Source organism: Lemur catta, chromosome 3, assembly GCF_020740605.2.
Source record: "Lemur catta isolate mLemCat1 chromosome 3, mLemCat1.pri, whole genome shotgun sequence".
NCBI lineage: Eukaryota > Metazoa > Chordata > Mammalia > Primates > Lemuridae > Lemur > Lemur catta.
In genome coordinates, this window is record NC_059130.1 from 115,538,253 (window position 1) to 115,565,788 (window position 27,536).

Genomic DNA, 27,536 nt, shown 5'->3' on the forward strand with positions numbered 1-27,536 from the left:
ACACCCTGTGGAAAGACAGGAGGTGGCCTCAGCCATGCTCTTCCATGACACAGCCACAAGACCCAGGGGTCTCCTTCATTTAGAGCCCAAGAGGGATGGGTCCCTGCCCCACAACCCACACCCCACCCAGCCTATTTCTCCACCAAAGAGAGTCTCTCCCTGGGACTGAGCAGAAGTAGCTCCCCAGGGTTAAACAGGCAGCCACAGCAAGAGGTAGGAGGCCAATGACTGAAATGAGGACAAGTATCTGACAAGTTTAAAACATGTATTTAAAATACAATTTATAAAATGCTTAATCTGCCGACTCAGGAGCCCGCGGTGCAGGATGTGGCGGGGGGTGGGCAGTTGCCCGCTATACCAGCAGAGCAAGGCTGCAGGGGTGCGGCCCTCCCTCCCATGCCCTTCTGTTCAGACACCCGTGGGGTCCATGTGCACCCCTGGGATCACATGACAAGAAAACAGGACCCCAGAGGTTTCTTGAGTCTCTGCTTACCAGGGAGGCTGGGTGCAGCCCTGCCGGCCCATCCCTGAGCAGAGCAACCCCAGATGGGGCAGAGCAGGGTATGGCTGGGCTGGGCAGGGCAGGGCTAGGTGGGGCAGGTGGGCTCTGGAAGGGGCTGATGTAGCAGATAGGGTGTTGCCTCCTGCCTGCAGGTGGGGAGCACCCTGATTGAGTGGGCTGAGAAGGGTTGGTCACCAGGCCTAGACCCCCAGCTCCTTTGGTTATAGGCTGACATCAGAGTAGTGGCTCATGGGAAGCGGTTAGCTGGAAGGTCTGCGGCCTGGCTCATGGGGTCAGGGAGGAGCTGGAGGAAGGGGACAGTACCGTGAAGGCAGATAAAGGGGCAGCAGCCTCAGGTTTCTGCCCCCCACCCCCCTGGGGTTTTCTAAGCCAAAGCCTGCAATTTACTTTAAAAAAGAAAAGGAAAAAAAAGCACTTAAGGAAAGTTACAGACAACTACTAAAAAAAAACCCACACAAAATCCAAACCGTTTTCTCATCTCCCCTCCCACCTCCCCCCAACACAATAAAGTTTCCTGTTTTCTTTTCTTTCTTTTTTTAATTTTGCTTGCCACCTTTCCATCTGGAAGCCAGGGCATGACTGCTGGTGGGTGGTGACAGGCACACAGCGGGCAGAGCCCCATCTTTGGCAGGAGGGAGGTGGCAGCACCAGTCCCTGCCGCATCCTCAATCCACAGACACCCACCAGCCTCCTCCATGTGGCTCCCACTGGAGGGGGTGGGGTAAGAACAGATGGTCCCAATGGCTGAGTGATCAGCACTCCTCCTGGCCTTCCCACTGGGACTACCTCTGCACCCTTCTCAATCGAAAGGACAGTCTCACGTTGGGCCAGAAACCACTATTACACGAGGGATGGACACTATACATTTAGAATGTGGACACTTGGTCAGGGCAGTGGAACTATAAAGATAGCAGCCAATTTTCTTCCTCACCCACTCCTGGAGATAATTCCCCCTCTTACTTACTGAAGCTCTGTTCCAGCTCTGCTTAAGAAAAATTCCTGGCTTCACACAGCTATAAGGCTGTGCTATGGACCAGTCACTGACTCAACTGGCAGCTGGCCCTTCCTCCTAAGGGGAAGATATAGTGGAACATGGCTTGCTGGGCCTGGCCTACCATTCCCACAGCTCCTGCAAGGCTGAGAGCTAGGTGAACCAAAAGTGGAGTGAGCCAGTGAAACTTAGCTTGCCACCTTGGCCACCATGTGCTACCCTAATCACAAAACCACACCAAGCACTCCAAAACTTGTCTGCTGGTCAGGAGTGGGGAGGCCGTCTGGCTGGCTGAGGGATAAGGTGCAGTGCAAGAGAAGGGACCACAAAGCCTGAGAGGTTGTACTACACACATAGAGCTGCTCTAGGCAGCTGCCTCTTCCACCTCTAGGAGCCAAAGCAAATCTCTAGGGACAGAGGAAGAACTGCCTTCATTCCTGGCCCTTGCTCTGGAAAAAGGGGTGAAGGGTAGCCTAGGTCTACAGGGAACCGTCTGTCATCATCTTTGCAATGCAAAACTTTCCTTTTCCCAACTTTATTCAGAATGGTCTGCTCCCAAGGTACTGATTTCACACAGGAAATGTACCAAGTAAAGTTACTGAGCTAGGGCCAGTAACAGAGATGGAGCACCGCAAATCCTTAAGAGTTCACGCCTTGCTGGAGTGGGAAGATCTAGCCACCTTCTGACCACATTAGGCAGAAGGCTCAGAGTCCTGGAGCCAGACTCTCCCCTGGTCAGCAAAATACTGAACAAGTCTTGAGTCCTTTATTTCTAAATCCAGGAGTGCGGTCTCACTCCCTGATACTACCTGCTTTCTTCTAGAAGTAGCAAGTCTGGCTGGTAGGGAACCACCCTGAGGGATATGGGAAGGGGAAGTCTGTTCACTTTCCCTATCTCCCAAAATACTAGAGGTGGGGTTGGCACCCTCCCCTGGCTCTCTGAGCCTACAGAGCTAGCCCAGTCTCCAGGCAAGGCCAAGATGCCCTGGGACTTAGCTGGGGGAGGGAGGTATAGGCATGGGGTGCTCATCTGTCCTGGGGGCTGCAGAGCCCTGCCCCTTTTCTGGGCGGCAGTAGGAATACAGAAGCTAAGCTCACCAAAATCCTATTGGTTAATGTTTCTAGTGAATGTCCCAGAAACATTTTTTAAGTAGACTACCAAACTACCTTTTCTCAATTAAAAATTCATTAAACTGCTAAAATCCCTCCCATGCGCTTTTTCTTGCAAATCAGATACTTGTATAAACAAACAAAAATAGGTGAAAAAAAAAAAAAGGATATTTTCAAATGGAACTTACTTTTTAAGTGATGAAGACATGCACTTGGGGGTGGGTGGGCAGGAGTTCTCATTTGTGTTTTAAAATCCCAAATTAATGAGCATGATAAACTGTTATTGCTGGCACTGGCTTTACCCCAAGTGGCCAAGTGGCACTGTCTGACTCTCTACTCTGAGTCCTTGGTGGGTCCCCCCAACCCTCCCCTAATCCCCACCCTTTCCCTTTCCATTGACTTGGGACAGCCCTTGTCGACATGCCAATCACAGTGGGAAGAGGGGAGAAGGGGGGAGGTCACAGTGCATGGGGTTCAAGGTCACAGTGGGCGGAGCAAGGGGGATCACAGTGCAAGTAAGTCAGGTCGTTCCCTCTGCTCAAGTCCAGCTGTCTGCCACGGCAGTGCAACCCGTGGCGGACGACCCAGGAGGCGGTGACGGCGGCAGCGGCGGCATCCTTTCTTGCCTGCATTTATCTGCGCTGTTTGAAGCCTTGTGACCCATCAGGACCCAAAGGCTGTCTGATCACATTATTGGGCTGCCTGCTGTCTTCGGGTTGGGAGATCCTGGTTGGCCTGGAGGGAAGAAGATCAGAGGAAGACCTGAAGAAGGATATAAAAGATGTCCCCAATTCTAAAACCAACCATCCTTGCAGCTGAGGCAAAAGTCACAGTGGCTGTCAGCCAACTCTGGCTCCACGAGTCTGCTTCTTTGGCAAGTAGATTCAGGGCATCTCCAAGTTGGGAGGTCCCTGTGGGCAGGTGGGGCCAGCAGTCCATGGTCACTTCTAGGAGCTACAGCATTCTTCCCCCCAGGTTGGGTCGCCATCTTCATTTGTAGGTGGGAGGAGTGCTCAAAGGCCCATTCTGTCCAGAGGCAATGACCAAGGACAGCACATCCTCCGCAGAACCATGTGGCACAGACTCTCTAGAATGTCAGGCCAAGGTAAAGAGCCCTAACTAACCAAGAGCTCAGCAGAGGGACAAGTCCCCCCACCATTTCTATCTTCCTGTCTTTCTCTCCAAACCATGTGGTTACAGGTTGACTCATATTACTATAGAACACTAAATAGAGGAAATGTACTTTTTCCACTACAGAAAGGTAAAGACTTAGAGGAGAAACCACAGAGATAACAAATATCCCTTCAAAATTATGAAGGGACATGGCTGGGTGTGGTGGCTCACGCCTATAATCCTAGCACTCTGGGAGGCTGAGGTGGGAGTATTGCTCAAGGTTAGGAGTGCAAGACCAGCCTGAGCAAGAGCAAGACCCTGTCTCTACTAAAAATATTAATAGAAAAAATTAGCTGGTGTGGTTGTGCACGCCTGTAGTCCCAGCTACTGGAGAGGCTGAGACAGGAGGATCACTTGAGCCCAGGAGTTCAAGGTTGCAGTGAGCTGTGATCACACCACTGCACTCTAGCCAAGGTGAAAGAGCAAAAATCTGTCTCAAAAAATAAATAATAAAATTATGAAGGGACAGAAAGTACACAGATTAGTTCTTCAAGTACCAGAATACCAAGCCAAAGAGCCCTCTCAAAGTTAGCAAGAAGACCTCTTAACAAATACTAACTTTACCAGGAAGTGACAAACTTCCATAATGTAACTGCTAGTGTTGCAGAGAAAAAAAATGCCAAGAGTAAGAAAGAACTTAGAAAATTCATAAAACATCACAGTGGGCTATTAGAGACCCAGAAGATATCATAGAAGTACTTAACTGGGCACTTTCCACTGCCAGCCAGGGTTCTCAGCACCCTGTGCTCATTTACTCACTGACCTACACAACAACTTGATAAGGTAGGTACTATCATTATCCCATTTTTCAGATTAGGCAACTAAGTCCCACAGAGAGGTTAAGTAGTTTTAAGAAGAGGTAAGTGGCTGACTTTGACTCAAAGTCCATGCCTTCAACCTCCAAGCAACACCGCCCCCTGGTGCCTGCAGAGGCAGCACACCAACAAACCACCACCTCCTGGCCTTTCAGAGCAGTCCCCAGCCAATGCCCAGAACTGGGCCCAGCAGGCTGTGGCTGGCAGCTGGAGCTGTGCCGCCTCCTGCCCTGATTCTGCTTGCTTCTCGCTCTCTCTGTGTAGCCAGGTTGTGCTCCTCCTCCTCCTACGGGAGGACTAGTGCTGAGGTCATTGGCCAGCCCTGCCAGCTACACTCACCTGTCGAGGATGGGTTTCTCCTGCTCCTCCTCAGGGCTGGCACTGCCCAGGATCCGCTTCCGGGCCTCGGCGTACTCTGCCTCCCGCTGTGCTAGGGACTTGACTGGAAGGGCTGGCCTGCTGGTGGAGTTGGGGCTGCTGACCACACCGTTGCTGGTGGGCCTCTTGAGGATGCGGATCTGTGGAGGGGGCCCCGTGGGAAGGCTATCGTCCTGAATCACAATGGGCACTTTGGGAGGAGATTTGGATTTCCTGCTGACAAAGAGCAAACACAGCTTCACAAATCCTACCCTGACTATGGAGGCCCCGTCCCTGTCCCATACCCGCCCTCATCACTTTCCTCCCCCTCTCCTACTAATTCTGTCCATTATTCTCTGGCCTCTGACCAGACACCAAAACTCCCACTCCTCAAGAAGGGTTTCTCGAAAAACCAAGCTTCCACCGGCTCTGGCAGTCCACAGGAACTGTTCCTCAGCCCTAACCCCTGGCCCAAAGGGCTGGAATACCACCTCATTCTGGGACTTCTATCCCCATATGTTGATCACAGTAACATCAACCACTGTCTGGCCCCTATGGCAAAACATTTCATGTCCAGAATCCAAAAACTTCAGTTAAGATCCCAACTTCCTTATACAGACCAGAGTATGACAAGCTGGTGAGATGGGGGATTAGTAAAGTGCCCACTCTCAGCCAAGTCCTTCCATCATGTGCTCAAACCAGTCAAATACTACAAAGGAGCCTGGTATGCCATCCCTGCCCGGCAACAAGACAGGATTTACCAAACTGCCTCAGCCTTCTGGTGAGAGTGACCTGTGCCTCCTAGAGACAAGCTACACCAGACAATTGAATTGTCTCATCAAAAGAGCTTCTGAACAGAGAAACCTCCCTCACCAGGGCTCTCTGGTGTGTTGGACAGCGGCGGGGCTGGAGTGAAGGACGATCCCAGAAACAGTGCCTGGCAATGCTCTAAAGAAAGGCATTGTCCAAGGCTGCTGGACGTGCACATCAAGGCAATGTGTCCACAGGAGAAGTGGAATTAACAAAATACAAAGAGGGAAAACAACACGGAGAGGGAAAGAAACAAAAGCCACAGGAGGAGAAAGAAACCCAGGTGGGAATGGCCACCCCAAAACAGCCACCAGGGTTTCCAGAGCAGTCAACTAGTTTTTCTTCAGAACCAAACAGGTCCACAGGGGCCTGTTTTCAGACCCTCAGTTGTCAGAAGGGATAAGGATTAGAGGAACTAACTCAGCTGCTGCCAGGATGAACTGGACCAAGTCTTAGGGGGTCAGGAATGGCACGGAAGGGGGACTGTAACCAGGGCTTACTGTAGTTACTGAAACGAGCAGACAGACAAGGAGCCAGGAAAGATAGCGGGTTGGCAAACAGGTTACCTAAGGCCAAAGACAGAAAGCTTAAGTCAACTTTCGCCTGCTCTGGAAACTCACTTTCTCTGCTCTCTGGGTGAGGAACAAAGCTACCCCTAAAGGTCTTTTCAAGAATCTCATAGAGTCTTTTATTCCAAGATACCCTCACAAGACCCTAAACCACCAAGTCACTGGGGGCCCAGAGAACTCATCTGGCCCAACTCCTTATGTCAGAGAAACCTGCCCCAAACCTCAGAGCAATTGGGGGCACAGCCAGGGCTAACACCTAAATCTTCCAACTTGTCACCTCTCCACTTTCCATCAGACAACCTCACACAGGGGGCCCACAAAGGTTTGAGGCAAGTGCAACACCCCAGCCTCACTCCCAAAGCCTCAAGCTACCATGTCATAGTCTCCAACTTGGAGGGATGGGTCCGCTGCCCAGGAGCCTGACCTGCTAAACCTAACGGCCAGCTGGAGAACACCACTGACTGCCCAGCTCTCAAACAGAAGAGAGCACGAGTCCTCAGACCAGACAGCAGCCTTACCTCTCCTTTTGTGTGATCTTCAGTTTTTTTTCCAACCGTCTGTCTATTTCCTAGAGGAAAAAAATGTATATAAAAAGTGGAAAAAATCTCTCTCAAATAAAAACTTATGTCTCTATTTTCAGAGCTAAGGGCAGTGCCTTCTCTCTAGCCAAAGACATGACTGTGTCCTTCAAGGTAATGGATATGGACTAGACTCTGGGGCCATCTCCCTTCTATCCCCATGGCCGCCGCGATAGTCGTAGACTTCATTGTTCAGCTGGGTGCTTTGCAGTCTCCAACTAGTCTCCTGGCCTCCAACCTGTCCTTTACAGAGCCACTCAAATCAACTTTCTAAACATAAATTTGATCATGTCACTTCCCTACCTGGAACTCTTCAACTGCTTGTAGGACCAAATTGAAGTTACTAAGTGAGCCTCACCCGTACCTTCTTTTATCTTCTGTTCCTGTTTTGCTATTACTAACTCCCAGAACCCAGTGTGCTGTTCCACCTGCCTACAATGTCCTCTCCCCTTGCAAACTGCCACTTATCCTAGAAAATCCAGCTTGGATGTCTGCCTCTCCTCTGTGAAGTCTTCTCTGCTCCCTACTAACAAAGGACCTTGCGTTAAAAAAAAGAAAAAAGAAAATAAAAAAAAAATTTAGAAAAAGTCTTCTCTGCTCCTTAGAGATAAACTCTCCCTTTTACATTCCTTCATGGTCACATGTATCAAATATATAATCTATTTTCTACTGTTATGGACTTGAGTTCTCTGTGACTAACACCTAACAAAAGACCTAGATAGAGTAAAACAGAAGCCAATGGAACTAGAAGTCCATAGTCTATAATGAACACTAGGAGGAGCTGAAGAAGAGACAGGAACCCCAAGAGTACAACATGGATTTCACTCAGAACCAGAGCCTGATAGGTCCTGATTAACACAAAGCCACCGTTTTATAAAAAGCAAAGAGAAGAAAGATGCTGAGAAGGAGGAGCAGGCAGAACTACCTTCCAACACAGCAGGCCGGTGCCCACGCTGGACCCCGTCAAGTCCTGGGTGGGATGTCAGCACTGGTGGCAATCTGAGCCCACAGGCCCTCAGCACAGGAACTCTGTGGCGCCTCCACATACTCCTGTGTGAGCATCCATACCCTGGACAAGGGTCGGGGGAGAAGCTGTGCACAGAGCAAAACCAATCCCCAGGCTTCTTGGCTGTCCCACTCACTCACCCATTCTCAATGAGGGCAAGACCATCTGGCTACTGGAAAGGGGAGAAACTGTATGCAAAATTATATTTTTCTCTGGAGAGAAGGTTTATAACAGTGGTTCTCAACCAGAATCAATTTCGCCTCCCAGGGGACATTTGGCAATGTCAAGACTTTTTTTGGTTGTTACTGCTGGCAGAAGATAGATGCTATTGGCAACTAGTGAGTACAGCCCAGGGATGCTGCTAAACATCCTACAATGCATAGGACAGCCCCCACAACAAAGATTTATCTAACTCTGAATGTCAACAGTGCCAAGGTTGAGAAGCCCTGATTGATAAGATACATGGGTTTTTCAAAGGAGTCCCTCACTTATAAAACATTAAGAACCATAGCTACAGTAAGAAAGCTTTGAAATGTGCGGAGATCTGCCTCACAGCCCAGTGTGCGGCCTGCCTTCAGGAGTGCTCTGTATATCCTGAAAGTGACTGTATTCTATAGTCAATGGGTGCAGTTCAAGCTGGTTACCTATATTGTCAAAATCGTATAAACTCTTACTGATTTGTTTGAACTACTGAATATGGAAAGAATTCTTTTTTTTTTTTTTTTTTTTTTTGAGACAGTGTCTGGCTCCATTTCCCAAGCTGGAGTGCAGTGGCATTCCAGTGGCACAGCTCACTGTAACCTCAAACTCCTGGGCTCAAGCGATTCTCCTGCATCAGCCTGAGTAGCCTGGATTACAGGTGTGCACCACCAACTCAGCTAATTTTTCTATCTCTTTTGTAGAGATAGGGCCCCACTATGTTGCTTAGGCTGGTCTCAAACTCCTGGCCTCAGGCAATCCTCTCGCCTCAACCTCCCTAAGTGTTAGGATTACAGATGTGAGCCACTGCACCTGGCCAAGAATTAGTCTTTCTAGTAAATTAAATAGTTTAATCACGATAAAGTGATCTTCTTTGTCTCAGCATCTATTGTTTAATATTAATAAAGCTGGGTCAGCTTTCTTTCGGTTAGTACTTCCTGGAACATGTGTCTTCTTACCTTCCCATGTCCTTATTCGTGTGTCCTACAAACAACAGGAACTAGATTAGTCATATGAAGCTAGATTTAAATCCAGTCTAACACTGACACCCATTCGGGTTGGTGCTGACTTGTGTTTAAAATATATTTACAATATACTAGCCTCTGGAGGGATTAGGAAGCCACTAAAACAAAAATCTCTCACTCCAGCTTGGAACATAGCTGGTGCTCAATACACCAACAGTAAGAGAACAACCTGGATGTTTTCTGTGAACTGACAAACACAGAATCTTATGCCCACTGCAGAGTTTGTGTCAGAATTGTATTAAATCTATTAATACCAGTGTTACTGCCTGAGTAAACACCATGTCTCACATGAGTCTAATGCCCATTACCTTTTAAGAACTTTTCACGAATGACTTCTGGTTTTAAAGCTCCACACTGCACCACTTTGTTCCAACCTGGAAACGAGACTGCCTATTCAAGTTTCTCCATCATAAATGCAAGGTTTAACATCTCTGGGATTTCAGATGCCTTCAAACTGGGTCGAAACTAAATGCCTGCACAGGCTAAGCAAGCAGCCAAACTCCACATGCAGGGGACACACCCGAGGAGGTGAAGGGGCTGCAAGGCACCAAAGAGCACTTGCCTGCCTAGAAGGGCCACTGCACAGCCAAACTTTGGCTGACAGGACTAGAAATGCCATTTCAGGAGAAACTGAATTAAAGATTTTTATGGGAGAGCTCTGAATTTTTTTTTTTTTTGAGTCTCACTTTGTTGCCCAGGCTAGAGTGAGTGCCGTGGCGTCAGCCTAGCTCACAGCAACCTCAAACTCCTGGGCTTAAGCGATCCTCCTGCCTCAGCCTCCCGAGTAGCTGGGACTACAGTCATGCGCCACCATGCCCGGCTAATTTTTTTTTTCTATATATATTTTTAGTTGTCCAGATAATTTATTTCTATTTTTAGTAGAGACGGGGTCTCGCTCAGGCTGGTCTCGAACTCCTGACCTCAAGCGATCCACCCGCCTCGGCCTCCCAGAAGGCTAGGATTACAGGCGTGAGCCACCGCGCCCGGCCAATGGGAGAGCTCCGAATTTTTAAACTTCATTATGTGAACTCTTACTTACTTTCATTATCACTGTGAGTGCCAAATAAGATAGAGGCAAATAGGACTAATCCATTAGCTGAATTTGACAGGTCCCACCCAGGTTTCCTCTCAGGAGAGTAAACCGGTTCCTTATTTCTCTAGGGCTTTAAGGAAGATGGAATCTGCCCAGCCCCAGCACATGGGGCCTAGGTGGAAAAAAGCCCTCCAAGAGGGCATTATGGGCCATGTCTGAGTAAACGTGCCTCTGTCCCCAAACTAGAACATGACCAGCATAGTTGGCATATAATATAATGCTACTGGTTTTAAAAATAGTGCCTTACGTCAATATAATGCTTTATGACTGTCAAAGTGCTTTCCCAAACACTTATTTTCTGATCACACTAGCCCTATTTGATAGACAAAGCAGCTTTTGTCCTTCTCTGTCAGATGAGGGTAATGTGGCTCAGAGAGGTTAAGGAACTTGCCCAAGGTCACAAAGACAGAAATCGTAAAGGCAACCCTAGAACGAGCCCTTTAGGCCCCCATGCTGACACACCCCAACAACTGCTCAAATCCCTGTAAATGCCAGTAAAAGCCATAAGATGCTGATCCGCTCTTCACCACCTCCACAATTCCACACTGCTCCCTGGCACTCCGATAACTAGAACTCCCAACTCCACTGTGTCTGGCAAGAAGGCTTCACCAGAGCTGGAGAGGGATTCTTCTATCAGATTACAGAATGGGATAGAAACTCAAGCAACTCTGGTGGAAAGCAGATCCTGGTCATCTCCAGGTGGCCAGCTGGACACCAGCATGCTCAGAGCCATCCAAGCAGGAGAGGGGGTGCTCTGCCAGCAGCTGGAGAGGGCACTACGTCTCACTCTGGAGTCTGTCCAGGTATCATGAGTCAGTCCACTCTCTCCTCAGACAAGGCCTAGCAATCAATCTGCTCTCAGGCCTGTGCTCTGAAAGGCTGGACCAAGTCAAAACTTTCCTATAGGGTGCGTGACAAGGAGAATGTGCGTCTCCTCCACAGGTGCAACAGCTCAACGGAACTTACCTTTTGTGAAAAAGCACCCAGATATGGGCAAGAAATAAGGAATTATATTGCCTTAGGGTATCTTCTCTTTTTACAAGGATGCACAAAACCCGGCCCAAAGTCAAGGCTCCCGAGTTAGAGGCCTGACTTCTAGGGCTATGAGCTCTACAATTCTGCTCTGAAGGGCACAAGGTGAGTGTTGGGGCACATCACAGGGGAGGGATTTCCTACGGCTCCTCCTCCTGGGAAGGCTCTTTATTTTTTGCCAAGCAGTACTGAGCAGACTACAGAAGATGACAGTGTGCTGTATGGGTCCAAATTCAAAGCAAAAGATCTGTTGTTGCCAAACCAAGGTATCACTTGTCCTGGGGCTACACCTCTACAAAAATGAGGTACACACTTCTTGGTCTGAAAGAACAAGGAAAGCCAGAAAGAAAGAGTAGAGAGGCAGGAAATCATGAAGAACCACAATGGTGAGAGAGGTGTTCTGGACAGGGCTGGTCCTTTATGGGAGGTAAAGGAGAGGCCACAACCACAAGGTGAATGAAATCAGACATCAACATCTGCAAACTTAACTCATCAGAGGAGGAAGCACAGCTTCACTGGTTGCTTGATGCCTTAACCTTGCAAAGATGTGCTTGTGTGAGCCTTTGGCAGAAAAGTTGGGAAATGGGAGCCTAGGAGTATAATAGGGATAAGATCATTCCAAAGGAGGAGAGCAGGGAGAGGGGAACCTCAAACAGCTAAATTTGTTACACACTCAAAGCTACAAAAGGAACAAAGAGGATAGGGATGTGTTGGCAAGGCAAGGCATATTACAATGGCAGGTTCACTCCTGTAGCATTAAGAGGTGGGTAAGAAAGGAAAGAGAAAGGCGAGAAAGTGAGAGGAGAGGAAAAAAGGCCAAGGAAAAAAATAGGCTATTCTGGGCCTTGGTGTAAAGTACAGCAGCAACTATAGCACCATTACAGCCATGCTTTCTCAGATCTAAATGTTTAAGAAACAGTCATTTCAGTTCATCTAGGAGTGACGAAGCCCTGGGGGACAGATTCAAACTAGCCAAACTCACAAGAGATAGAGTGAACAAACCAAAATCCTCATCTGTTATATTATGAGGGTGGGAAAGGGAGTCTCACCCTTCCTGATGCCTACCCTGCTGCTGCCCACTCCCCAGAGCCACCGCCCCTCACCCCGCCCCATGCCTCAGTTCCCAAGACAAAGGAGTGAACTGTTCTGCTCCATCAAAGCATCCCTCTCTCTGGTCACCAGAGCAACCAACACAACTCCTAAGAAGTCAAGCAATCTTGTATTAAACGGAGGTCTAAGAGGCACCTTTGGTTCTAGGCTCTGAACTAGGAAATATTCTTTTTATTGGCAACAAAGTTGCTATTTAGGTAACTTTTCCCAAATAATTTGCTTTTCTGTTAGTTTCCATTTCAGAAGATGATATTTCTGATTTTCCTCTCAAATTCAAGGAATAACAACTGGTCTTAAGCTCCTGGCGAATCACTATGTCCCACAGGGTCACCTAGTCTTCTCTAGTTAGCCTTAATCAGGAAGCACAAGTCTACGAGTGGATCCTGGGGAGATTTGAAGAAGAGACAGGAACCCAGGAAGTACAAGGATTTCTCTGAGGACCAGAGCATGATTAACACAAAACCACCACTTTAGAAAAAGCAAAGAGAAGAAAGATGCTGAGAAGGAGCAGCAGGTAGGACTAACTTCCAGCACATGCTGGCCCTGAACTCTCACCACAGTGAGCAGTGTCCATGCTGGGCCTAACCTCTTCAAGTCTTGGGCAGGACATCAGCACCCATGTCCCCTGGCTGCAGGGCCGCCTGTGTCAGGATCTCCTGGCAAAGCAGTCTCTCAAGCAAGGCGCCTTATGCTTCCCATACCACAAATCTGATGGGAGTCTGGCTCCTCCTGTGAGGGCCCCAACTTCACTTAGGAATCAAGCACAAGAATTCATAGGAAGAACCAATCTACAACAGCAAAATCTGGCCTAAAACTATCAGATAAAAAGGCCTCTTTACCTTTAAAATGCATCACTAGCCATTTCAAGCCCAGAGTACAATCCATAGACTTCTTCAAACAACCTCCATGTCTATTCAATTCTATGTTTTTCATCCCTGCCTTATTTCTCTGTGTCAGTGGCACAGCTGTGACAGTGTCCTGCCCTGGTAGAGCTGGCCATGTCCAATGCTCCTGCTTATTCCATCTCCCCTGGCTAACCCAAGGGAGAGAAAAACCGAAAGTCCTATCACGCCAGGTTTGATTCTACAGGAATGCTTCAGCATCACTGCCACGTTAAAAAAAATGAACTCAACACCAGGCAAACATAATTGGATAAGTCAAAGAAGCAAAAAGCAGATTTCAGAAGTTGAGAGACAAGATCTCCGGGGCATAGCCAGGCCCATTCATTGATTTGCCTTTTTTTTTTTCCTTTAAAGAGATGGGGTCTCACTACATTGCCCCAGCTGGTCTTGAACTCCTGGGGTAAGTAATCCTCCTGCCTCAGCCTCCTAAATAGTTGGAACTACAGGCAAGATGTGCCTTTTTAATGCACACTTAGGTCAGTCTGTTTTAGGGTTCCATTTCCCACAAAACATTCCTTCTTCTTTTGTTACTCCCACACCAAGGAAAAACGTTCTACTTTAATTAAGTGGGTCACTGTAGGACACAGGATATAGTTCTAAAATTGCCTGTCTGAGGAAGTCTGTGCTTTGTTAATGTGCCTTAAAATCCACTTTTTTTTTTTTTTTTTTGCTCCACTGTGACAAAAACAAGTTGGAAACAAGCATTTACAGCAAACCTACTTTAAAGTAGACGTGGAGACCAGGAAGTGAGGAAGGCAAGCTTTGCTGATGAGAAGTCAGATAAACAAGTCACAGTAGCTGTATTAGTTGTTGAACAGTGTTTTGAAAAGAGAAGTGACTGTGAGTAATCCTGCCATGAGAAGCCGGGGAAGGCTGCAGGGCCTTAAAGGACACGAGTTTCAAGAATAGAAGGGGCATAAGAAAAAGTTAGAGAGAATACATGAACATAGTCAGGCACTGTGGCCTGTGCCTGTAGTCCCAGCTACTCAGAAGGCTGGGGTCAGAGGATTGTTGAGCCCAGAGTTCCAGGCTGCAGTAAGCTATGATAGGGCCACTGCACTCCAGCCTGGGTGACAGAGCCAGGGACCCTGTCTCTTAAAACAACAACAACAAAAACATGAACAGAGGAAAAGGAGAAGAAAAAGAAATAAGATACCTCCTAGACCAAGAAGTTCAAATCTAGAAAGGTATTTTACAATGAATCCATCTCTCCTTTTAATCTGCTTCCGGAAAACCATCTGAGATTACTTTATCTGCATAAAATTAATAATAATTCCTGGGGTCAGCCAGATATGAATTTGAAGAAACCAAGGTTACCAGAAAACTATGAAGGGCTTTGGGGATGGTATGTTGAATAGATCAAACAATTCTTGCTTGTACGGGAAAAACCACCTCCTCCTGCTTTCTTCCCAAGTTCATTCAGCTTTCAGGATCTCTCTGTCTTCCCAGTGAGAGGGAATCCTTTGGGCACACCCTCTTTTGCACTCGCTCTAGCTGTGCCACCCAGTACGGTGGCCACTGCCACATGTAGCTAGTAAGCACTTCACACATGGCCTGTCCAAACCGAGATGTGTTTTAAGTGCCAAATGTACAGTGGATATTCCAGATTTAGTACAAAAAGAGTGTACAGGCTCTCCCCGCCCCCCCAAAAAAACCCAAAAAGAGTATACATATTTTTAATATTGATCACATGTTGAAATGATACTGTTTGGGATACATCTAAGTTAAACTAAAAATATTAAAATTAATTTCATCTGTTTCTTTGTATTTTTAAAATGTGGCTTCTAGAATATATAAAACTACCCATGTGGCTTGAGCATTGTACCTTCTCTTCTCACTGCTTTAATGAGAGTCTAAGCTTAGAATTAGTAGTATTCCTGCTGTACATCAGGTCTTTCAGCGACTAGCAACCGAGCGCTGTAAGGATCTAAGGAGCACACTGCTTACTGATGTGCAGAACCTACTTTGGTGGGCCCTGTCTGTCATGTTGGTGCAGCAGCAACCAGCACTTAACCAGTGCTCAATGTTCAGCTCAGGCTCTGCTCTAACATTCACCACCTCACTTTAATCCAGCTCTCTGAGCCCTACCATCTCCCTGATCCTGGTCTTGTCAAAATTGCCAATGATCTCCAGGGCTGCCAAATTCAATGGTAAATTCCAAATCCTCATTTCCCTTAACCTCTCAGCAGCATCTGACACCGCTCAATGTTCCTTCCTTAAAGCATTTTCTTTACTTGGCCTCCCAGATACTACTGTTCTGGTCTCTACCTCCCTGGTAGCTCCTTCCCACACTCTGTATTTGATTTCTCCCAAAATAGAATAGGCTCCTCTTCCTCTCCTGACCACTTTAGGTTGGGAGACCCCAGAATTTGGACCTCTCCTATTCTGTATCTATGCTGGCTTCTTAAGTGACCTCATCTAGTTCCACAGCTTTATAAGTCCCGATATAGTAATACAATTGTCGACCTGACATTTTCACTCAGATTTCAAAAGGTACCCAACTTACTATGTCCAAAACCAACCTCATGATTGCATCCACTTACCCAAGCTGCTCCTCTCTCATTCTTCCTACCCACTCATCTCAGCAGTTCCAGTCTTCTAGTGGTTCAGGACAAAGACTTGGGAGTCATCTCTGATGCGTCTTTCACACTCTACGTCTGCAGATCTTGTTGGTTCTACTTTCACAACATATCCTGAATCTTCTCAACACTCCTGTTGCTACCATCCTGATCCAAACCACTAACAGCCCTTGAATGGACAGTTGCAACAGCGTCCTGGTCAGTCTCCGTGCTTCCACCCTTATCCCTAGAGTTTATTTTCCACATAGCAGCAAGAGCAAGCCTTTTAAAAACCAAGTTAGCCCTGCTCAGCACCCTCCCACAGCTCCTATTTCAAGGTGATATCCGCCACCACCTACTAGTCTTTAGCAAATCTGGCTCCCTGCTACCTCTGACTTCATCTCCTACCACTTCTCTCACCCAACATGGCCACCACATTAGCCCCTACTGTTCCTCAAAAAAAAAAACCATGCTCCAGCCTCAGGGCCTTTGCATTGCTGTTCCCTCTGCTTAGAATGCACTTCAACAAGCTTCTGAACAGTTTATTCCCACACTACTTTCAAATCTCTCTGCCTATTTTTTTTTTTTTTGAGACAGAGTCTCACTTTGTTGCCCAGGCTAGAGTGAGTGCCATGGCGTCAGCCTAGCTCACAGCAACCTCAAACTCCTGGGCTTAAGCGATCCTACTGCCTCAGCCTCCCGAGTAGCTGGGACTACAGGCATGTGCCACCATGCCCGGCTAATTTTTTCTATATATATTTTTAGTTGTCCAAATAATTTTTTTATTTCTATTTTTAGTAGAGACGGGGTCTCGCTCAGGCTGGTCTCGAACTCCTGACCTCAAGCGATCCACCGGCCTCGGCCTCCCAGAGGGCTAGGATTACCTGCGTGAGCCACCGCGCCTGGCCTCTGCCTATTTTTGAGAGGTCTTCTTTGACCATGTTTTATAAAAAGCCACCCCCACCACCAGTCACTTTCTATGCCCCTTAATCTGTTTTACCTTTCTTCATTAGGTGTGTATATAAAACACATTATTTATTGTCCACCTTCCCCACTAGAAAGTAAGCTTTATGAAGAATAGAAACTTAATTCACTGCATTTGTCCAGAGTGCCTAAAATAGTACCCAACACATGAATTAGTGAAAGATCCTAATGAAACAGAAATTTACAGAAATATTTCAATTTCACAAATGAAAAGGAATCAATTCAGAGAGGTTACATAACTTTACCACAGTTCCACAGCTAGTATGGAGTAGAGCCAGAATTTGAATTGGGTCTATCTGGGTCCAAGGAAGCAACACTATCCATATTTAAAATAAGAGCTAAGGCTGCTTTAGGCACTTCTTGGCAGTGGCAACAGCAGCAGCATTCTCCAAGCACCTGCCACAGGTACAGGTAATACATTGGTCCTACTTTTACCACCTCTAATCCTCACCACAACCTGTGGAAGGTACATCAGCCTTGCTGCATACTCGGAAGTTAAGTGACTTGCCTAAGGCCACACAACTAGTAACAGAACTGAATCTTAAACCTCAAGAGGGGGAAGCAAAAAGATTCAGGAGAATGGCAGGTAGGTGGCAGCAGGAACAAATAAGGTAGGATGAGGACTGACAGGTAACACCACCCTGCTTGCTCTTACACCACAGGCCAGGTTAGAGCAAGCCTGGGTTCCCTAAGGAAGGACCACAGCAGTAGCAGACCGACAAAGCTGATTCCCAAGGTCCACATCTTAAAGCTATGAGGCAGCATGCAACAGGATCTGACTCTTCAGCAGAAAACAGGCCCAGCAATTTATCAGGTCATTAAATATGAAACGTCAGATTTCAAATCAGTGTAGTTTGTATTGACACAGTTTTGCCAAAGTAATGGTAGCTTGTTTATGCCAGCAGCAAAAGAAGCCTGGAAAGCGAGTGGCGATGAAATTGCAAAAGGTGTTTTCCACAGCTCATTGAGAATTGAGTATTTTTCCTTGCAAGAAGTGGTCCAAAGCCTGGAAGAAGTGGTAGTCACTTAGAGCAAGATCTGGTGAATATTGTGGATGACAGAGAGTTTGCAAGTCCACCTGCTGTGGTTTGAGCAGCACTGTCTGTGTAACATGTGGTTGAGCACTGACTTGCAAGAGGATTGGCCTGTCTCTATTGACCATTGACCAATCTTGGCTGCTTAATCACAAGCATCCTCATCATTTCATCCAACTGGTTGCAGCAGACATCCACTGTAATCGATTGACCAGGTTTCATGAATTTGTAGTGGATAATACTAGCGCTGGACCATGAAACAGACACCATTCATTAGCTTTTTGTGATGAATATTCATTTTAGGACTGTCTTTTGGCACTTCATCTTTATCCAACCATTGTGCCAAATGCTTGCAATTGTCAAAAAAGAATCCATTTTTCAGCTGGGCATGGTGGCTCACACTTGTAATCCTAGCACTCTGGGAGGCTGAGGCAGGTGGATCACTTGAGGTCAGGAGTTCAAGACCAGCCTGAGCAAGAGTGAGACCCTGTTTCTACTAATAATGGAAAAACTTAGCCAGGCAACTAAGAATAGAAAAACTTAGCCAGGCATGGTGCCACGTGCTTGTAGTCCCAGCTACTCAGGAGGCTGAGACAGGAGGATTGCTTGAGCCCAGGAGTTTGAGGGTGCTGTGAGCTAGGCTGACGCCACGGCACTCTAGCCCAGGCAACAGAGTGAGACTCTGTCTCAAAAAAAAAAAAAAAAAAAAAAAGGAATCCATTTTTAATCACATGTAACAAAATGGTGTAGAAATGGTTCGCCTTTATGTCGTGACAGCAAAGAAAGACAAGCTTCGAGATGATTTCTCTTCTGATGCTCCTTTCATTCATGCAGAACCCATCTATCCAGCTTCTTTACCTTGCTGATTTGTTTCAAATGGTCCAGTATTGTTGGAATAGTAATGTCAAACCTTGCTGCTAATTGATGTGTAGGTTAGGATGGATTCGCTCCCACTACCGCTTTCAGCTCATCATTATCCACCTGGGTCTCAGGTCGCCCACATGGCTCATTTTCAAGATTAAATTACCAGGATGGAACTTCTCAAACCATCGATGTACTACTACACGTTCATTAACCACATCCTTCCCAGACACTTTGTTGATATTTCATGCTGTCTGTGCTGCATTGGTTCCACGACAAAACTCATATTAAATCACGGCTGGGTGCTGTGGCTCATGCCTGTAATTTGAGCACTCTGGGAGGCCAAGGCAAGAGGATTCCTTGAGGTCAGGAGTTCAAGACCAGCCTGAACAACAGTGAAACCCAGTCTCTACTAAAAACAGAAAAAATTAGCTGAGAATTGTAGTGTGTACCTGTAGTCCCAGCTACTCAGGAGGCTGAGGCAGGAGGGTCACTTGAGCTCAAGAATTTGAGGCTGCTGTGAGCTAGGCTGACACCACAGCACTCTAGCCTGGGCAACAGAGCAAGGCTGTCTCAATAAATAAATAAATAAATAAATAAAAGATAATCACAAGCCAAAATATATGTTTCAAAGACTGAGGATGGACCTTCATAATAAAAATAAAACAAGAAGTATCAAAGTGAAACGTCAGAGATATCAACTATCAAACTTAGTATTTGAGGAAATCAGACATTTCATACTTAATATCCTAATAGATGTATCCCAGGCTAGAGGGCATCAGAAACTTTGTAAATTGCCATCTTGAGACAATGTATTGTTTTGCTTTGAGTGCCTCTTCCAAAGGGGTAGGGAATCTATCAAGCCCTTTACCTTAACGTAAGGGGATAGGCAGGGGTATGGGGAATGGTGAAGAACCCTGCCATGGAAATAAAACGGGGGGTAGCATCTAATGGGGTTCCCACTTTCTCTGTGTTTTTGTATTGGTTCTCCCTTTTGGTTTTCATACAACACTCAGCAACGCAAGACTTAGAAGAAACAGTATACTAGTCCTTCCACCAGTCTTAGGAAGTTTGAAACCTACTTTGATAGAGGCTATACTGTCAGTGGCTAGACGGCCTGGGAACGATGCCTTCACTCAGAGCAAGGGCTCTCTTTGAATGACGCTTTACTAAGTGCTTTACTTAACTCTCACCACCAGGCAAAGCAAATTCTATTAATTCAATTTCACAAATTAGGAGAATGAAGCTGAGAGAAGGTAGGCAGTGCTTTGCCCAAAAATCAGACCTGGCATTTAAATCCCAGTTTTCTGACTTCTATTGCCAATGATGGAGAAAAAGTGGGTTGATAACTGGCAAAGGGAACCTATTCTTTTCTGCAGCCATTTACAATGAAGACAGCAAGATTCTTCTCACAAAAAAAAAAAAAATCACATATATTGACTTTGAAGACTGAAACAAAGTTACTATTACTCCATCCCCACAACCCAATTTTATTTTAACACCCAAGGGCTAGTTAGAATCCACAGCACTCGGCAAAGGCAGCAAACACCACACCTCTAGGGCCAAAGGCTCAAGCAGGCAGAAAGGAACACAATAGGTAAAGCGGCACAGCAAAGGAGAGCAACAAAGATACAGGTAAAGGCATTCAAATTCAATATTTTAAAGTCTGGAGCAAAAATTATTTATATTATCTTTTTCCACTTGGCCAAATGTTATTTTCCATTTATGACCAAGATTTCCACCTGCATCTCACTTGCAGTCAATGTTCTTAGGATTACACCTACAGCATTACCCACTTGGCTCTTGAGCACTGAGTTCAAGTTTCTCAGAGACACAAAATTTATTAGCTCATCAGGCTACAGAAGTGGGTGGTCAACCCCAGGTGAAAACAAATAAAACTCTTCAAAGGAACTAGGCCAGGGTGGTGGCTCACACCTGTAATCCTAGCAGTCTGGGAGGCCGAGACGGGAGGATTGCTTGAGCCCAAGAATTTGCGGCTGCAGTGAACTATATGACATACTCTACCAGCACTCTGGTGGGGGCGGGGGAAACAGAGCAAGAGTCTGTCTCAAAAAAAAAAAAAAAAAAGGAACTAGCAACTAAGCATCCTAAAGCACTTAACTAGTTAATTATCTAGTGAGCAAATGTAAACAAACTGCTCCGAAAAGGTCCCTGAGAGTGTAGACTCAGGCAGCCAACAGCCAGGACAGGGACAAGTGCATGATTTCTTCTCCAGGACCAGGAATAATAGCACTTACACCTCAGGAGGTCACTGATAATGAATGTAAAAATGCACTCCTGGCCTGGTGTAAGCCCTACAATATGCTTTTTGGAACCTCTTCCAAAAAGGGCCCAGGGGATTTGGGAGCTCACAGGGTTATGAGCAGTGTTTGTTCACCAGCTGAGTGTGCAACTAGGTAGCAGAAACACAACTGACAGCTGGAAGGTCACAAAAGATTTTATAAGCCATGACAGCCAGACGATGAGGGGTGGGAATTTGGGTCTCAAGGTCAACAAAGAATGGTGACAGTGCCGACCTTTCTAGACTCAGTCATAACTATCCTTCTGTACAATCTCATCTAATCATAATGGCCCCTGAAGAATGCAGTTTTAACTGTACATATTTATTATTCCTTTTAGAAAGGAATGGCTGTTATTTCCTGTGTTCCTTTTAGAAGGAAAAGAGTTTTCCATGTGTGGAGGGGGCTGACTTATTGTGAGGGACATTTTGAAGTGTCTCACCATCAGGGATAAGATTTTCTATCTACACACAGCCCACTGCTGGGATTTGCTGCTAAATTCTGTGGTGCATGGTTATAACCCTAATCAACATCCTGGACAGAGCTAGATATTAAAGAGAAGGATGCTTGGCAGAGACTAACAGAGTTAAAAACACTCAGGAAGAGAAATCTCTATGGTTACTACTTAACAAGAAAAAAAAAACATTTTATTCTATACTTTGGCCACAGATTTAAGTAGCTAAATGCAATCTTCTCCTAGGAAACCAACAAGTCAGCAGCTGTCCTAACAGAAAAAAATTTCTATTCCTGTGGAGAAAATTTATAGGAGAAGAGAGAACACCCTGCACATCCGTGGAGGTTAGCTACCTGATACAGCCAGAAATTGATGCTAACTGCAAGGGGCCCACTGCAGTATAGAGATGGAAACTGGAATGGCCTCTACCCAGAATGTTTGAGTCATTAGATGTAGACAAGTGACTTTTCTCTTGCAGGATTTTACCGACAGTTTTAGAAAGACACACTAAATCCTCTCCTGTTGTAGAAGGGAAAGCAAGAAAGCCAGTGATTGCCCAAAATTCCAGCCCATGGCAACCATGGCAGCTCTCTCAATACCCAGAGCACGCTGGGAACAGGCCCCCACGCAGTTCAATGAAAGGAGCTGAGAAATTACGAGTGAAAAGCTCATTATCCTCCTTTCTTTGAAGCCACAGTGAAACAGATCTTTTTCCAGAGTCCCAGGGACAGACTGCTCAGCATGATGATGCCTAAACTAGCCAACTGCTTTACAGAAAGCCCCCTCTGAGGTCTTCACAGTCCCTAGGACTCAATCTTTCCAAAAAGACCAGGAACAGCTAAAGAGGTGGCCCCTTCAGGCATGATATACCTGGATTTGTGCTTTCTGTGACACCACAAATCTTAAATGCCCTCTTTACTGTAGGGACAGACAAATCTATACCAGGTAACCCTAAACTAACTGATCTGTTTTTTCCCACTCCCATAGCCACTGTACGTGTTCCATAATGACAACAGCTACAGGGAGCACTGGGGACCCCAAAGTGAGGTAGCACTCACACTTTGGGAAGAATGGCTTCTTCTCCAAAGAAAGAGAAGTAAATCAAAGTTCTTATCTCCTAAATTAAATCTGTCACTCCCCTGCTAAAAAAAAAAAAAAAAAAGTTTTTGAAGCTCTCCACTGCTTTCAGGACAAAGTCCAAATTCCCAGAACCAAGCACAAGGAAACCTTTCCCAATCTGGCCCCTGCATACCTCTGTGGCCTCCTCTCTTTCCACTCAGCCCTGCCAACCCCCTCCCCTCCAGCCAGAAGGAAATACTTTTAGCTCTCCCAATGCTGCAGACTCATCTCTCACAACCTCCTCATCTATGCAGGCACTGGCCCTACACTCTACCGAAAACTACCAGACTTACCACTGCTTAATTCAACTGGTCTTTCAAATCTTAATTTGGGCATCATCTTCTCTACAAGACCTTCTCTGATCCCAAGCATGGTACCCCACTTATAGTCTCTTCCACAGAAAGTGTTGCCTTACCTGACTCCTCCACTTGACCAGGCCTCGGTGCCTGGTACACAATAGGTATTCAATGTTTACCGACACCTTCCTATGGACTTATACACCATCCAGCATCACTGTTGGGGCAATGTTTGGATGACTGGTTCACGGGAATAGAAAACATAAATTTGTGTTCTTACTACAGAAGGCCAGTTATCCTTTAACTTTCTTAAGATGTATTTTCTTCCCTCTAGCTGCTACATGACTTGACCTTGAGAAAAAGAATAAAAGGAAACTTTTAATATACAAGGAAATTAGAGGGGTTGCCAATGCTTTATAACAACCACCAGTCTAATTCCATTTATATACCATCTGCTTTTCCCTAGCTGAGGTAGCTCATAACCAAGAAGATGGACTAGGCCATATTTTATTGTCTAAACAAACAACTAGTGAATATAAACTAGCTTCAAACCATAAGAAACTGAGCAAACTGTTGATCTAATTTGTTCTGGAGCATGAAGATGTCTTCCAATTACACAATACTCTATTTGTCTCATGAGATTTGCTTAAGGTGAAGGACACAATTTAAAGATTTTTTTTTTTTTTTTGAGACAGGGGTCTCACTATGTTGCCCAGGCTGGTCTTGAACTCCTGGGCTCAAGCAATCCTCCAGCCTCAGCCTCCCCAGTAGCTAGGATTATAGGAACGTGCCACCATGCCCAGCTTCACAATTTAAAGTTTGATTCAACATTAACTTGATTTTACACATTTTCACTTCTCCCCAAGGCAGTGTATTTTTATTTTTATTTTTATTTTTTTTGAGACAGAGTGTCACTCTGTTGCCTGGGCTAGAGTGAGTGCCGTGGCGTCAGCCTAGCTCACAGCAACCTCAAACTCCTGGGCTTAAGCGATCCTACTGCCTCAGCCTCCCGAGTAGCTGGGACTACAGGCATGCGCCACCATGCCCGGCTAATTTTTTTTTTTTCTATATATATGTTTTAGCTGGCTAGATAATTTCTTTCTATTTTTAGTAGAGACGGGGTCTCGCTCTTGCTGAGGCTGGTCTCGAACTCCTGACCTCGAGCGATCCACCCGCTTCGGCCTCCCAGAGTGCTAGGATTACAGGCGTGAGCCACCGCGCCCGGCCGGCAGTGTATTTTTAAATAAGCATTTCCTTGGTGAAATCTTAAGTTATATTCCTCAGATCAAAGGACATTCTGATTGAGGAGGTAACCCTTTGGGAAGAAACAGGTAAAGGAACAATTTTATAGTAGATAAGTGTTTACAATACTAACTAAAAGCAAAAAGCAGCCTATTTACGCTGAATATTTGAGGTGTTTCTCAAAGTCAGTCTTCCCCCAAATGACACAATAGGACTTGATACTGAGTATTCTGAAGATATACAGGAAACAATGACCTCAGATGTACTGATACAAAAAAAAAAAAAAAAAGAAATTCTAGCATGATGTCAAATTTTTTTTGTAGTGTTGGAGGACTAGGATCACCAAAAGCCTTTACTTTCAAAGATCAGAACTGCCTCTGGATTACATGGAGTTTGAATGTTCACTTTTAGAATTGGTCAACCTCCATTTACTAGTTTTCACCCAATTTTTGTTTTGTTTTGTTTGGGGATGGGGTATTCAAAGCTGGTTACAGCTTTGGAGGCTACAGAGACAGGATAACATAAAGCTAAGACTTCTACATATGTAATTGCCTACATATGAAAGGCATGTACAGTCTATAGTCAATGGGTTTCCCAGTGATGTGGACATACCCTCTCCCTTGGCTTCCTTCTTTCAAAAGGGCATATTCACAACAAGCTGTGAAACTCAAAAAGGGAATCAAATTGAAGAGAGCCTTCAAATATAAGCCTAAAGCAAACATATTAAAAATAAAAGCTAATGTCCAACTCCCAAGACTTCCATAGGTCCCAGGTAGGGAGACAGCAAAATGCTAGAGAAAAGAACCCATCTTTAGAGTTAGACAGGCCTTGGGTCAAATCCCAGCTTCCCTACTTACTATCTGTGTGATCTTGAGCAAAACAGGTTACTCTCTAAACCTCTGTCTCCTAGTCTGAGGTTTGGAAGACAATGCCTCAACAGGTTGTTTCAAGGACTTAATTAAATAAAAGATATATGAGGGAATGTGCATTTTGGCAAAACTGCTCTTGATATCAATGAGGCAAGGTTTGTGTTCCACCTTTGTACCTGGCATTTTTAAAGGGTTTTACTAAAGTAAAGGACATTAGAAATAGAAAGAATGCTGGACAAGCATCAGAAAGACCTAAGTTAAATCTTATATCTCTGGGTTTATTCAGCCATATATGGGGGACTGGCCTATCTCTAAGTGACTTACCCATCCTGAAAAACTAAAGTAATCCCTAATTTGTGGCAAACACTACATTCATTTTTGTTCCTTTCATTTTCTTCCTACTTCTTTAACATGAGACGCTCATATCATTTTGAAACAGGCAAAGAAAATCAAAGAAAGGCCAAGATGCCCAAGGAAACTTATCATTTGAGTGACGTTAAAATTGTAGGCCAAGCTTTTTTGCAGGGGGTGGCATGAGGGGTGTCTGGATGATTCATTCAGCTTAGTGGTAGACAATAAACACCTCTACTGGAAATTTTGCATTCTCTGGCACAAAGTCACTGCTAAGCACACTGCCTAGCACATAGTGGACACTCAAAAATGTTGACTGAATGAATAAATATCCAACTGCCAGACACCTGTTACTCCCTATAAAATCTTTAACTTACTTAAGTCAAAATTCAAGAAAGATGGGTAACACATAAGGAACTCTACTAAATACCCTCTGAACGAATTAATCCTTCAAATTCTCAATTATGCTAAGTGGAAAAATATAAACAACCGTGAGAGAAATGCTGAACCAGTGGAAAAACTTTGAAGCCAAGTTTCAACATTCCCCGAGAGATACACCTATTGCTTCGAGGGTCAATTTCCCGGCCTCTTACAGGGCTCACAAGCACCCTCAAAAGGCGCTTAGGGGAAGAATAACCCAGCTCCCGTTCTATCCCTGGTACACGCAACTCCCCACACATAAACCTTTGAGGTGGATGTCAGTGGAACCAACACAGCACAGCACAGCACAGACACGAACACGGAGAGACCAATAAGGCATCTCCCCATCTTCACAACTGCCACCATAGAACCACAAATTCTGAAAAACCAAATTAATCACGAACCTAATAGAATTGGCAGTTCCTGTTTGAGATAAACTATTTTCCTACAGCTTCTAGAGGCAACACAAAAACTCCAAAAACAAGTCGAACAGTCCACTTCTCCCTCCCCTCCCAGGAATGTGGCAACTTCGCAAATCGCGCCCCTCCTCCTGGACCCCGGCAGCACACTCCGAGACCCTCCCTGGGGCTCAGACCTTGGGGTGGGTCCTCGGGGAGAGGGGCTGCCCGCTGAGCTTTCGGTTGCTCTGGCGGGGTCCCGGGAGACCCGCCTGTCACAGGCTCTCGGAGTAAAAGTGAAAGAGAAAAAAAAACCCAGACTCGCCCACCGTGGCGGATAGTGAGAGACTTTAGCAGAGAGTTGAGTGGCCCACAGAGGACGCAATTTCCCCCCTGCCCTCAACTGCCTGCTCCTGCTCTTCTCCGGAACCCGGCATGCCGCCCAGGTCCACGCAAGGCCCCCCACCCACATGGTGTGTCCCTCCTCATCAGAGCACATGAACTTTAAAATGGTGCCTCGGGCGGGGGAGCCTGACGGAAAGGAAGGGTCAAAGGGGCTCGGGGCGAGCGAGCGGGCACTGGGGCCAGGAAAAGAAGCCCTGGGTGGCGGGTGGGGCTCCCGGGGTGACGCGCACATCTGGGGGCCCGAGGGAGGCGCACCGGGCAAAGGTGGAGGGAGAAATGGAACCCGGCCCCTTTAAGAGGCCTTCACCGCGCTCAGGAACCGGGGGCCTCTCCTCCACCCCAGGCCCGGCGTGTGGGGCCCTTCCTTGGGGAGAACCATCCTCAGACCCGCTCCCCGGAGGCTTCCCTCACGCCAGGTCCCGCCCGGCCCTGCCCCGGGGCGGCGGCTCCTCCTTACCCCGCTGTCTGCCGCCTCCTCCCAGCTCTCAGCGACCTCCTCATCTTCCATCTTACTCGCCGCTTTCCCTCCTCCCCCACCCCCTCCCCGCGCCTGCGCCTTGAAGCGCGCCTCCGTCGCAGGCGCGGGCACGCAAGGCTTTACTCAATGGCCCCCGCCCCCTGCCAAGCCCGGAAGAGGCTCCAGGCAAGGGCCCAAGAACCCTGACACAGCCATCTTGGAAGGGGGCAGAGAAGGCAGAAAGCTGCCATCTTTCTTAAGGGCAACGCTCTTTCTCTTGCACAGAATGGAAATTCAAGGGAAGTCACCGTCTTGAGCGCGGGAAGTGTGTTCTTTGAAACCATTTTTCTAAGTACAGGCAATTACTAAAAACTTTCTTTTTCTTTTAAAGTCAGTCGTAGTTTTCCTAAATGCAGATTATAATTTCTTCAAAATTCTGAAAACATTTTTATACCTCAACAAAAGATGAAAAATATCTTATGATATATAAAACATT

At 46.3% G+C, this 27,536-nt stretch overlaps 1 protein-coding gene across 4 annotated transcripts; it reads right to left on the reverse strand.

Annotated features, from left to right (window-relative positions):
* Nucleotides 1-248: 248 nt before the first annotated feature.
* On the reverse strand, nt 249-27,213 carry SZRD1 (SUZ RNA binding domain containing 1). 4 transcript variants are annotated; one of them, XM_045548614.1, is made up of 4 exons: nt 27,041-27,136; nt 6,867-6,916; nt 4,952-5,206; nt 249-3,359 (listed from the first exon to the last, which is right to left on the reverse strand). In XM_045548614.1, the coding sequence occupies exons 1-4, from the start codon at nt 27,089-27,091 to the stop codon at nt 3,257-3,259; spliced, it is 459 nt and encodes a 152-aa protein (XP_045404570.1). In that variant the 5' UTR covers nt 27,092-27,136; the 3' UTR covers nt 249-3,256. The 4 variants fall into 4 exon arrangements, with proteins under 4 accessions (XP_045404570.1, XP_045404571.1, XP_045404573.1 ...); XM_045548615.1 differs by having other exon boundaries at nt 4,952-5,203; nt 27,041-27,128; XM_045548617.1 differs by lacking the exon at nt 6,867-6,916 and having other exon boundaries at nt 4,952-5,203; nt 27,041-27,213.
* Between the last annotated feature and the right edge of the window lie 323 nt (nt 27,214-27,536).

What these genes read in the sequence shown, in the direction of transcription:
- SZRD1 (XM_045548614.1), bottom strand. Translation starts at nt 27,091, where the DNA reads ATGGAAGATGAGGAGGTCGCTGAGAGCTGGGAGGAGGCGGCAGACAGC. An exon ending in AAGATCACACAAAAGGAGAG is followed by an intron (nt 5,207 to 6,866) that starts GTAAGGCTGCTG and finishes GCTCTTTGTCAG; the next exon opens with CAGGAAATCCAAATCTCCTC. An exon ending in GAGAAACCCATCCTCGACAG is followed by an intron (nt 3,360 to 4,951) that starts GTGAGTGTAGCT and finishes TCTTCCCTCCAG; the next exon opens with GCCAACCAGGATCTCCCAAC.